Source organism: Petromyzon marinus, chromosome 19 (genome assembly GCF_048934315.1).
Source record: "Petromyzon marinus isolate PM22_M1 ecotype Great Lakes invasive population chromosome 19, UKy_Petmar_22M1.pri1.0, whole genome shotgun sequence".
Lineage (NCBI taxonomy): Eukaryota > Metazoa > Chordata > Hyperoartia > Petromyzontiformes > Petromyzontidae > Petromyzon > Petromyzon marinus.
In genome coordinates, this window is record NC_133685.1 from 2,903,470 (window position 1) to 2,915,322 (window position 11,853).

Here is an 11,853-nt window from a genome sequence, read left to right on the forward strand (position 1 = left end):
CACACTTAACATCATCATCACACACATCAACACCACACGTCGCATCAACATCACACTTAACATCACACTTATCATCATCACACACATCAACATCACACGTAACGCCATCACGCACATCAACATTACACGTAAACATCGTCACAGACCACCATCACACACATCACACGGAACATCATCATCGCACACACATCATCATCATCGCACACAACATCACCACACACGACATCGCTACCACCCAGACTAACAGTGGATTTCGCTGGCCTCTAGCGAGGATGAAAACGATAGGGACACGGGGATCGTGATGATAGCGATGGTCACGATGACAATTCTAAGCGCAGTGCCAGTGTGACAATTGTATTATTTATGTTTAAAGACGATGCGAAAGATGACAACTACAGCGCTGACAGAGGATAAACAAAGACATTGACTCCGTTATAACAACAATCATCATCATCAGCTGCTGCTGCTGCTGATTTTAACCAACGACCTTCAAACCGCCTCCCCCCTCGCCCCTCCCCCCCGGCGCGTGCCACCCCCACACCGCCCACGCATCACAGAGCCGAGTTACCCACCAGGTCATCATCATCGTCATCATCATCATCGTCATCATCATCGTTGTCACCATCATCATCGTCGTCATCATCATCATCGTCATCATTATCGTCGTCGCACCGGGATCGGGTGGACGTGGAGGGGGGAGGGGTTCTGCCAAAACATCGCGAGGTGTGGGGGGGTGTGTGGGGGGGTCCCCACTCAGGGGAATTGGGAGCCAGACAACCCCCTACTCGCTGGACCTCTCCCTACATCTGCTACTCCTTAGGTGTCCACAGCGTGGCGATGCGTGCACAGGGGTAGAGGGGTCGACGGGTTCCCAGCGAGGAGCCGGGGGTTTAAACAGGAGAGGTGCGCCACTCTGACAAGTTCCTTGCCCGTGTCTCCACCTCCACCACCACCTGCACCACCACCACCTGCACCACCACCACGGCCCCTCTCGTGCCCGCGTCCATATCCCCTCCGAGCACGGGGTGCCTGAGCTCCGGGCGCTGTCGATGATGACCCCCCTGCTCCTCCTCCTCCCCCTCCTCGTCGTCGTCGTCGGCGGCGGCGGCTTCGTGATGAACTCCTCGTCGGCGTGCGCCTCGAAGGCGCCGGCCGCGCGGACGGCGTGGGACGAGGAGGTGCTGGTGGAGGCGGCGAAGAGGCACATCCTGAGCACCCTGAATCTCAAGGAGAGGCCCCGCTCCTTCGGGGACCCGGTCGCCTCGGGGGGTCTCGAGGGGGGTCCCAGGGCCCCACTGCCGCGGATCGCTCTCCGAGCGGTGATGGAGGAGGCGGAGAGGAGCGCGCGGGGTCGGAGAGACGAGGCGGAGGAGGCGGAGGAGGTGCGGCTCGTGCGGTTTGCACAGAGAGGTAGGAGGGGCGACAGAGTGAGGTGGAGTTGGCGAGGTTGTTGGTGGGCCATTGCGCTCGTGCATGCGAGAGAGGTGGTGAGAGGGGAGAGAGCGAAGCGAGTGGAGTTGTCGGCGGGTTGAGAGAATTGGTGCAAGGGCCAGAGAGTGAATGACAGAGTGAGGGAGTGACAGGGTGAGTTTGTGAGAGAGTGAGTGACAGGGTGAGGGAGTGAGAGAGTGAGTGACAGGGTGAGGGAGTGAGTGACAGGGTGAGGGAGTGAGAGTGTGAGTGACAGGGTGAGGGAGTGAGTTTGTGAGAGAGTCGGTGACTGGGAGAGTGAGTGACAGAGTGAGGGAGTGAGTTTGTGAGAGAGTCGGTGACTGAGAGAGTGAGTGACAGGGTGAGGGAGTGAGTTTGTGTGAGCGTCGGTGACTGGGAGAGTGAGTGACAGGGTGAGGGAGTGAGTTTGTGAGAGGGTCGGTGACTGGGAGAATGAGTGACAGAGTGAGGGAGTGAGTTTGTGAGAGAGTCGGTGACTGAGAGAGTGAGTGACAGAGTAAGGGAGTGAGTTTGTGTGAGAGTCGGTGTCTGAGAGAGTGAGTGACAGGGTGAGGGAGTGAGTTTGTGTGAGAGTGGGTGACTGAGAGAGTGACAGAGTGAGAGCGTGAGTTTGTGTGAGAGTCGGTAACTGAGAGCGTGAGTGACAAAGGGAGTGAGTTTGTGTGAGAGTCGGTGACTGAGAGAGTGAGTGACAGAGTAAGGGAGTGAGTTTGTGAGAGAGTCGGTGACTGAGAGAGTGAGTGACAGAGTAAGGGAGTGAGTTTGTGTGAGAGTCGGTGACTGGGAGAGTGAGTGACAGGGTGAGGGAGTGAGTTTGTGTGAGAATCGATGACTGAGAGAGTGAGTGACAGGGTGAGGGAGTGAGTTTGTGAGAGAGTCGGTGACTGGGAGTGTGAGTGACAGAGTGAGGGAGTGAGTTTGTGAGAGAGTCGGTGACTGAGAGAGTGAGTGACAGGGTGAGGGAGTGAGTTTGTGTGAGAGTCGATGACTGAGAGAGTGAGTGACAGGGTGAGGGAGTGAGTTTGTGAGAGAGTCGGTGACTGGGAGAGTGAGTGACAGAGTGGTGGAGTGAGTTTGTGAGAGAGTCGGTTACTGAGAGAGTGAGTGACAGAGTGAGGGAGTGAGTTTGTGTGAGAGTCGGTGACTGAGAGCGTGAGTGCCAAAGGGAGTGAGTTTGTGTGAGAGTCGGTGACTGAGAGAGTGAGTGACAGGGTGAGGGAGTGAGTTTGTGTGAGAGTCGATGACTGAGAGAGTGAGTGAGAGCGTGAGGGAGTGAGTTTGTGAGAGAGTCGGTGACTGAGAGAGTGCGTGACAGAGTAAGGGAGTGAGTTTGTGTGAGAGTCGGTGACTGAGAGAGTGAGTGACAGGGTGAGGGAGTGAGTTTGTGTGAGAGTCGGTGACTGAGAGAGTGAGTGACAGAGTGAGGGAGGGAGTTTGTGAGAGAGTCGGTGACTGGGAGAGTGAGTGACAGGGTGAGGGAGTGAGTTTGTGAGAGCGTCGGTGACTGGGAGAGTGAGTGACAGGGTGAGGGAGGGAGTTTGTGAGAGTCGGTGACTGAGAGGGTGAGTGACAGGGTGAGGGAGTGAGTTTGTGTGAGTCGGTGACTGAGAGAGTGAGTGACAGAGTGAGGGAGTGAGTTTGTGTGAGAGTCGGTGACTGAGTGAGTGACAGTGTGAGGGAGTGAGTTTGTGAGAGAGTCGGTGACTGGGAGAGTGAGTGACAGAGTGAGGGAGTGAGTTTGTGTGAGAGTCGGTGACTGAGAGAGTGAGTGACAGAGTAAGGGAGTGAGTTTGTGAGTGAGTCGGTGACTGAGAGAGTGAGTGACAGAGTAAGGGAGTGAGTTTGTGTGAGAGTCGGTGACTGGGAGAGTGAGTGACAGGGTGAGGGAGTGAGTTTGTGTGAGAATCGATGACTGAGAGAGTGAGTGACAGGGTGAGGGAGTGAGTTTGTGAGAGGGTCGGTGACTGGGAGAGTGAGTGACAGGGTGAGGGAGTGAGTTTGTGAGAGAGTCGGTGACTGGGAAAGTGAGTGACAGAGTGAGGGAGTGAGTTTGTGAGAGAGTCGGTGACTGAGAGAGTGAGTGACAGGGTGAGGGAGTGAGTTTGTGTGAGAGTCGGTGACTGAGAGATTGAGTGACAGAGTGAGGGAGTGAGTTTGTGTGAGAGTCGGTGACTGAGAGCGTGAGTGACAAAGGGAGTGAGTTTGTGTGAGAGTCGGTGACTGAGAGAGTGAGTGACAGGGTGAGGGAGTGAGTTTGTGTGAGAGTCGATGACTGAGAGAGTGAGTGAGAGCGTGAGGGAGTGAGTTTGTGAGAGAGTCGGTGACTGAGAGAGTGAGTGACAGAGTAAGGGAGTGAGTTTGTGTGAGAGTCGGTGACTGAGAGGGTGAGTGACAGGGTGAGGGAGTGAGTTTGTGTGAGAGTCCGTAACTAGGAGAGTGAGTGACAGGGTGAGGGAGTGAGTTTGTGTGAGAGTCGGTGACTGAGAGAGTGAGTGACAGAGTGAGGGAGGGAGTTTGTGAGAGAGTCGGTGACTGGGAGAGTGAGTGACAGGGTGAGGGAGTGAGTTTGTGAGAGAGTCGGTGACTGGGAGAGTGAGTGACAGGGTGAGGGAGGGAGTTTGTGAGAGTCGGTGACTGAGAGGGTGAGTGACAGGGTGAGGGAGTGAGTTTGTGTGAGTCGGTGACTGAGAGAGTGAGTGACAGAGTGAGGGAGTGAGTTTGTGTGAGAGTCGGTGACTGAGTGAGGTGACTGAGTGAGGGAGTGAGTTTGTGTGAGAGTCGGTGACTGAGTGAGTGACAGGGTGAGGGAGTGAGTTTGTGAGAGTCGGTGACTGAGAGAGTGAGTGACAGAGTGAGGGAGTGAGTTTGTGTGAGAGTCGGTGACTGGGAGAGTGAGTGACAGGGTGAGGGAGTGAGTTTGTGTGAGAGTCGGTGACTGAGAGAGTTGTTTCTCCTTACTCCGCATCTCCGATTAGCGCGGTTGGCTGCGTATGGCGCGAAAGAAGTTCAACACACATACACGTACATACATACCTACACACATACATACACACATACATACAACCACTACCACCACACTGCAGGTCACAACTACTGACTCACTCACTCGCTCGCTAATCCAACAACTTACCCACTTACCCACCCACCTGCTCACCCGCTCACTCACTCACCCGCTCACTCACTCACCCGCTCACTCACTCCCTCACCCGCCCGCGTAATCACTCACCCACTCACCCGCTCACTCACTCAGTCACCCGCCCGCTCACTCACCCGCTCACTCACCCACCCGCTCACTCACTCCCTCACTCGCCCGCGTAATCACTCACTCACCCGCTCACCCACTCACTCACCCGCTCACTCAATTACTCAGTCACCCACCCGCTCACTCACTCACCCACCCGCGTAATCACTCACTCACCCGCTCACTCACTCACTCACCCGCTCACTCAATTACTCAGTCACCCACCCGCTCACTCACTCACCCACCCGCATAATCACTCACTCACCCGCTCACTCACTCACCCGTCCGTCCGCTCACTCACTCACTCACCCGCTCATTCACCCACTCAACCACCCGCTCACTCACTCACCCGCTCACTCACTCACCCGTCCGTCCGCTCACTCACTCACCCGCTCATTCACCCACTCACCCACCCGCTCACTCACTCACTCACCTGCTCACCCACCCGCTCACTCACTCACTCACCAGCTCACCTGCTCACTCACTCACTCACCCGCTCACTCACTCACCCGTCCACCCGCTCACTCACCCACCCGCTCACTCACTCACCCACTCACTCACCACACTCACGCAGGTCGCCTCACTGCTCTTTCTGCTTCTTCTCTGGCACTGCTCCCTCCCTTCATCGTTTCCTTCAAGCTCCTCAAAACAACAACAACCTTGCTCACTTAAACAACAACAACCTTGCTCACTTAAACAACAACAACCTTGCTCACTTAAACAACAACAACCTTGCTTACTTAAACAACAACAACCTTGCTCACTTAAACAACAACCTTGCTCACTTAAACAACAACAACCTTGCTCACTTAAACAACAACCTTGCTCACTTAAACAACAACAACCTTGCTCACTTAAACAACAACAACCTTGCTCACTTAAACAACAACAACCTTGCTCACTTAAACAACAACAACAACCTTGGTCACTTAAACAACAACAACCTTGCTCACTTAAACAACAACAACAACCTTGCTCACTTAAACAACAACAACAACCTTGCTCACTTAAACAACAACAACCTTGCTCACTTAAACAACAACAACCTTGCTCACTTAAACAACAACAACAACCTTGCTCACTTAAACAACAACAACCTTGCTCACTTAAACAACAACCTTGCTCACTTAAACAACAACAACAACCTTGCTCACTTAAACAACAACAACCTTGCTCACTTAAACAACAACAACCTTGCTCACTTAAACAACAACAACCTTGCTCACTTAAACAACAAAAACCTTGCTCACTTAAACAACAACAACCTTGCTCACTTAAACAACAAAAACCTTGCTCACTTAAACAACAACCTTGCTCAATTGAACAAGGTTTGTTGCTGACCGCTTGGCGTTTTTGAGCCATTTGGCCCCGTGCCTAGAAACTGCCATTGACAATTATCAATCTATAAATAAATATATATTTGGAACGCTGAGCTTGCAACCCGACGGATGACCTGAACTCGCATCCAGATATCAGCCAACTGTGACGAAGGCATGGCGAGTTGATGGGCTTAGCAAGAGTCGCCAATGACGTACACACAGAGCCCGATAGACTAAATGTTGATATCGACTACAGACGCACCGAGAGAGATCCATCGACCCACACAGACTGAGCTCTGGCTAAAGCTTACTTGGCTCAAGTTGGGCACTTAATTTGGCTGAACTCCATCTCTGAGAATTAACGTTACTCTTGTAGCAGCTACACGTGTAGCTGCTGTGTGATCGTGACGAGGTGTGATCGTGACGAGGTGAGATCGTGACGAGGTGAGATCGTGAAGAGGTGAGATCGTGAAGAGGTGAGATCGTGACGAGGTGTGATCGTGACGAGGTAAGATCGTGACGAGGTGAGACCGTGACGAGGTGTGCCTCGTGACGAGGTGAGATCGTGACGAGGTGTGCCTCGTGACGAGGTGAGATCGCGGCGTGGTGTGCCTCGTGACGAGGTGTGATCGTGACGAGGTGTGCCTCGTGACGAGGCGAGATCGTGATGAGGTGAGATCGTGACGAGGTGTGATCATGACGAGGTGAGACCGCGGCGTGGTGAGATCGCGGCGTGGTGTGCCTCGTGACGAGGTGAGATCGTGACGAGGTGTGCCTCCTGTCCTCTCCCCACAGACGCCACGCGCCACATTCTCCTCTTCTCTCTGCCACTCGAGGAAGGGCTGGACGTGAGCAGGGCGCATCTGTGGCTCCACGTGGCGGCGGCGGCGGACGTCCATGGCCTCGGCCACTGCACCGTCACCATCTCGTCCCCATCAGTCACCTCCGGTGGTGCTGGCGGCGCTGGCGGTGTCAACGGCAGCGGGGAGGCTGTGGGGCGCACTCACTGGAAGGTCCGGGTACGGGTGTCTGACCCGAGCCGCTGGGTTCGCGTGTGTCTGACTCGACCGGTGTGCTCCGCTCTGCGCCGTGGGGAGGGAACCCTCGCCCTGGTGATTGCGAAGGACGGCTGCGGCGGTGGCGATGGCGATGGCGGCGGTGGCGATGGCGGCGGTGGCGGTGGCGGCGGTGGCGGCGGTGGCGGTGGCGATGGTGGTGGTGGTGGTGGTGGCGGTGGCGATGGCTGCGGCGGTGGCGATGGCGGCGATGGCGGTGGCGGCGATGGCGGCGGTGGTGGCGATGGCGACTGCGGCGGTGGTGATGGTGATGGCGGCGGTGGTGGCGGTGCTGGCGGTGTCGCCGGGCAGAGCGCTCAAGGGCGAAACCACGGGGCGATCTCCACGCAGGACACGTCGCGACATCCGGGGCAGCGGCGGCGGCGGCGGCAGCAGCAGCAGCAGCAGCAGCGCCGAAAGCGAGACGATGCAGGACGGCGGCTCGCGGGGCGAGGCGCCACAGGGCGGCACGGCGAACAGAACACCGGGGGGCAGCAGGAACCATTTCAGGACCTTGGCCAGCGACCCTTCCTGGTGATGAGCGGATCGCGCGGTGACTCAGCCGCCTCCTCCTCCGCCTCCTCCTCCGCCTCCTCCTCCTCCTCGTCGTCGTCGTGGTCGTCCAGTCGAGTCCGGCGCGACGGCGGCGACTCGGACTGCGAGGCCAGCGAGGGGCGCTGCTGCCTGCAGCGCTTCTACGTGGACTTCGAGAAGATCGGCTGGCACGACTGGATCCTCGTGCCCGAGGGCTACTTCGCCAACTTCTGCCGCGGCTCGTGCCCGCCGCACGCCGCGGGCACCCCGGGCACGGCCGCGTCGTTCCACAGCGTCCTCGTCAACCAGTACCGCCTCAGGGGCCTGCAGCCCGCCAGCTCGCGGCGCGCCTGCTGCGTGCCCACGCGCCTCGGGGCCATGTCGCTGCTCTACTATGACGAGGACGACCACGTGGTGAAGAGGAACGTGCCCGGCACGGTGGCGGAGGCGTGCGGGTGCGCCTAGGGGTCGCGTCGACGCGTCCGATGGGGTTGGAGGAAAGTGTAATAAATGTGCAGAGGTTTAAACTCATCACGGCGACGAGATTCTCTGTAAGGGCTCTATTGCCGGTTTATAAACCACTACACTCACGTACAGAATCACCGGATGACACCAGAGGAAGGTGCTTGTACACTTGGTCCTTCCCGTGGACCGTCCCGTGACCTGCTTAAACTCCACGGCCTATCCTGACCCCAGCTCCCCACTGGTGGACCCCGAACGGGGCTCCGGGTGCCGAGCGGCGCGTTTTCCGTTCCTCTCGGCTCCCCACAATGACCCTGCCCCTCCGCCCGTGGTCCCCCTTAGGTACCCCTCCCCTCTGGGTAGCATGACGTCACCCTATGACGTCATCAAGCTCTTTCCTGCCGATAACCTCACTTGCTCCCACTGCTCCTCCACAAATGTATTGAGAGCCCCGGTATTTCGCGAGTCTTTGGATTGTCCGTCCTGAGTCTACGCGTCTCTATTTACGTCTCTTCGGGACTCTTGACGATGACGATGACGACGACGACGACGGTGATGATGATGTGATAATTTACTGATTTACCCAGGAAAGCCACGCGGAGTTGGAGGACTATTTTGCAAGAATGGTCCTGCTGCTGCATTGCGGTTTTTTTACGTTCAGATCTTTTAAAGCCAAATTATCGACGAGTTGTGATTATTATTATTATACACGTGGGATGAAAGCAGAGCACCCGGATAAACCTCACACGTGCGAGAGGCGGCAACGCTCAATCCCACCTAGAGACGGAAACAGATGGCAACCGGTCCTACTGCTTGTACTGCCCTCTTGTGGTGAGCCAGGCAGGGTACTGGCACGTCCACGTGGCCAAAGGGAGTTGCGTAGCACCATCTGTGCAGTGATCAACCAACCCCTCGCTGCTGCCCCCACAGCGCTGGGTTAGAGGCAGCCGCGTGTGAGTCGTTGACGACCCAGGCTGCTTGAGAACACGGTTTCAATCACAGCTTGCTGACACCCGGATTTGAACTTAGGTTGTCAGTGATGTGCCGTCAATAATAGAAGTTTGTTTGGGGGTGATCGCGTAAATATATAAATGCGTCGTTAAACCCGCCACCACCCAACACATCCAACTAGTAAGGGTTGTCACGTAAACAGAACGTGGCCACTTCGTCACTAGTACAGCAACACCGCTGTGCGCTGTACACTTTTATATATTGATATATTTCCGCGATCTAACCCCACAAACCTCTATTAATGGATGGTGTTGTTCGCGAAGGCCCTGATATGCCAGCTCAGCGTTTTTCCTTTTTGTCTTCTTCTAATGCATGGACACCGGTTAATGGGCACGGGACCAAAGACACAGAACGCCAAACTCCCAGCAACAAAGCAGCACGGTTACAGTCGTAAATAGATCGTAAATATATCAGACCTCGTGCGTTTCTTGAACGAGGTGATGCGAGCTTGGGAAATCAGACGATGCGAGGGGATTCCAACCAGGACTGGTAAGTGAGGAGGGGCTGGTTCTGGTTGGTGCAGCTTGGGTAGAAATGGGAAGTGTGGTGATGGTGGTGGGGGTGGTGTTGGAGAGGCGTGAGTGGTGCGTGGTGATGCGAGAAGGGGTCGTTGATAATCGGTTGCGGTGGGCGATGGAGCTTTGATGATACTCGTGACGGATAGCGGTGATGAGTGGTGGATAGGTTCTGTGACTCTGGTGGTGGTGAGTGGTGGACGGGTTCTGTGACTGGTGGTGGTGAGTGGTGGACAGGTTACGTGACTCTGGTGGTGGTGGTGAGTGGTGGACAGGTTCTGTGACTCTGGTGGTGGTGAGTGGTGGACAGGTTACGTGACTCTGGTGGTGGTGGTCAGTGGTGGACAGGTTCTGTGACTCTGGTGGTGGTGGTGAGTGGTGGACAGGTCACGTGACTCTGGTGGTGGTGGTGAGTTGTGGACAAGTTCTGTGACTCTGGTGGGGGTGAGTGGTGGACAGGTTACGTGACTCTGGTGGTGGTGGTGAGTGGTGGAGAGGTCACGTGACTGGTGGTGGTGAGTGGTGGACAGGTTCTGTGACTCTGGTGGTGGTGGTGAGTGGTGGACAGGTCACGTGACTCTGGTGGTGGTGGTGAGTGGTGGACAGGTTACGTGACTCTGGTGGGGGTGAATGGTGGACAGGTTACGTGACTGGTGGTGGTGAGTGGTGGACAGGTTACGTCACTCTGGTGGTGGTGGTGGTGGTGAATGGTGGACAGGTTACGTGACTCTGGTGGTGGTGAGTGGTGGACAGGTCACGTGACTCTGGTGGTGGTGGACAGGTCACGTGACTCTGGTGGTGGTGAGTGGTGGACAGGTCACGTGACTCTGGTGGTGGTGAGTGGTGGACAGGTCACGTGACTCTGGTGGTGGTGGTGGTGGTGAGTGGTGGACAGGTTCTGTGATTCTGCTGGTGGTGGTGGTGAGTGGTGGACAGGTTACGTGACTCTGGTGGTGGTGAGTGGTGGACAGGTTCTGTGACGCTGGTGATGGTGAGTGGTGGACAGGTTCTGTGACTCTGGTGGTGGTGGTGAGTGGTGGATAGGTCACGTGACTCTGGTGGTGGTGGTGAGTGGTGGACAGGTTCTGTGACTCTGGTGGTGGTGGTTGTGGTGAGTGGTGGACAGGTTACGTGACTCTGGTGGTGGTGAGTGGTGGACAGGTTATGTGACTCTGGTGGTGGTGGTGAGTGGTGGACAGGTTATGTGACTCTGGTGGTGGTGAGTGGTGGACAGGTTACGTGACTCTGGTGGTGGTGGTGAGTGGTGGACAGGTTCTGTGACTCTGGGGGTGGTGAGTGGTGGACAGGTTACGTGACTCTGGTGGTGGTGGTGGTGAGTGGTGGACAGGTTCTGTGACTCTGGTGGTGGTGAGTGGTGGACAGGTTACGTGACTCTGGTGGTGGCGTTGAGTGGTGGACAGGTTCTGTGACTGGTGGTTGCATCTTAACTCATTAAACCCGCCATGGCGTTTAACCATCTCTGCCAGCTCTCCATCACGAGAGACATTCACGCGAACTGATTGCACTTACGTTATTCTGTTTTAAGTGCTATTTATGTCAACGTATAACGTATTAATATATTCAATATTTAATGATTGACATAATATATATCACGCTTATTCTTGGTTCTTTCGGTAAAGTCACGTAGAAGGGGAACAATAAGATAATAATATAAATATAAAACAATCAGGTGTGAAAACCACAGCAAGAAATGTTCTTGCTGTGGTTTTCTTGCTGTGGTTTTCACACCTAATGATGATTGCTTGTGTTGCAGTCGAAACGTCGTGAGAATTTTATTGTTTTATATTTTTATTATTTTATTGTTTCACTCCTACGTGGCTTTACCGAAAGAACCAAGAATATGAATCCCTGCAGTCATGAAAGCTTTAAATAAAAATGTATCACGCTTTTTTAAGATAAAATACAAGCTCCCCTGAATCTAGGTATGCGTATAAATTGTTGAGGAATTTCAGATTATTTTAAAATTAAAAAAAAAGATAAAACCTCAATTGGTGCTGAATAAAGTCTACGCCCTATACTAGATAACACGCGTTCTTGCCTCTGTGTGTGATTCAATTTCAACATCTCATTACTGGAAGAGGGGGGACCCGCATGTAAAAGCATAGCCTTCAGCGAGTGGTGTATTTTTGGTCAGTATTTTGACCATTGTTGTTAACACAACTGGTTAAAACCCGGGACTTTTAATGTCCCGGGAAGACTGGCAGAATTCCGAGGACAGCGGCGACTGCTTCCCCAAAAAAACA

At 54.8% G+C, this 11,853-nt stretch overlaps 1 protein-coding gene across 1 annotated transcript; it reads left to right on the forward strand.

The window, feature by feature from the left end:
* Nucleotides 1-748: 748 nt before the first annotated feature.
* LOC116943792 (uncharacterized) lies at nucleotides 749-11,635 on the forward strand. Its single transcript, XM_076068074.1, has 2 exons — nucleotides 749-1,410; nucleotides 6,808-11,635. The coding sequence occupies exons 1-2, from the start codon at nucleotides 1,050-1,052 to the stop codon at nucleotides 8,064-8,066; spliced, it is 1,620 nt and encodes a 539-aa protein (XP_075924189.1). The 5' UTR covers nucleotides 749-1,049; the 3' UTR covers nucleotides 8,067-11,635.
* Nucleotides 11,636-11,853: the final 218 nt, after the last annotated feature.

Bases quoted from the DNA above. Each gene is read 5' to 3' on its own strand.
- LOC116943792 (XM_076068074.1), top strand. From the start codon at position 1,050: ATGATGACCCCCCTGCTCCTCCTCCTCCCCCTCCTCGTCGTCGTCGTC. The intron at 1,411-6,807 runs GTAGGAGGGGCG...CTCTCCCCACAG, and splicing joins CGTGCGGTTTGCACAGAGAG to ACGCCACGCGCCACATTCTC.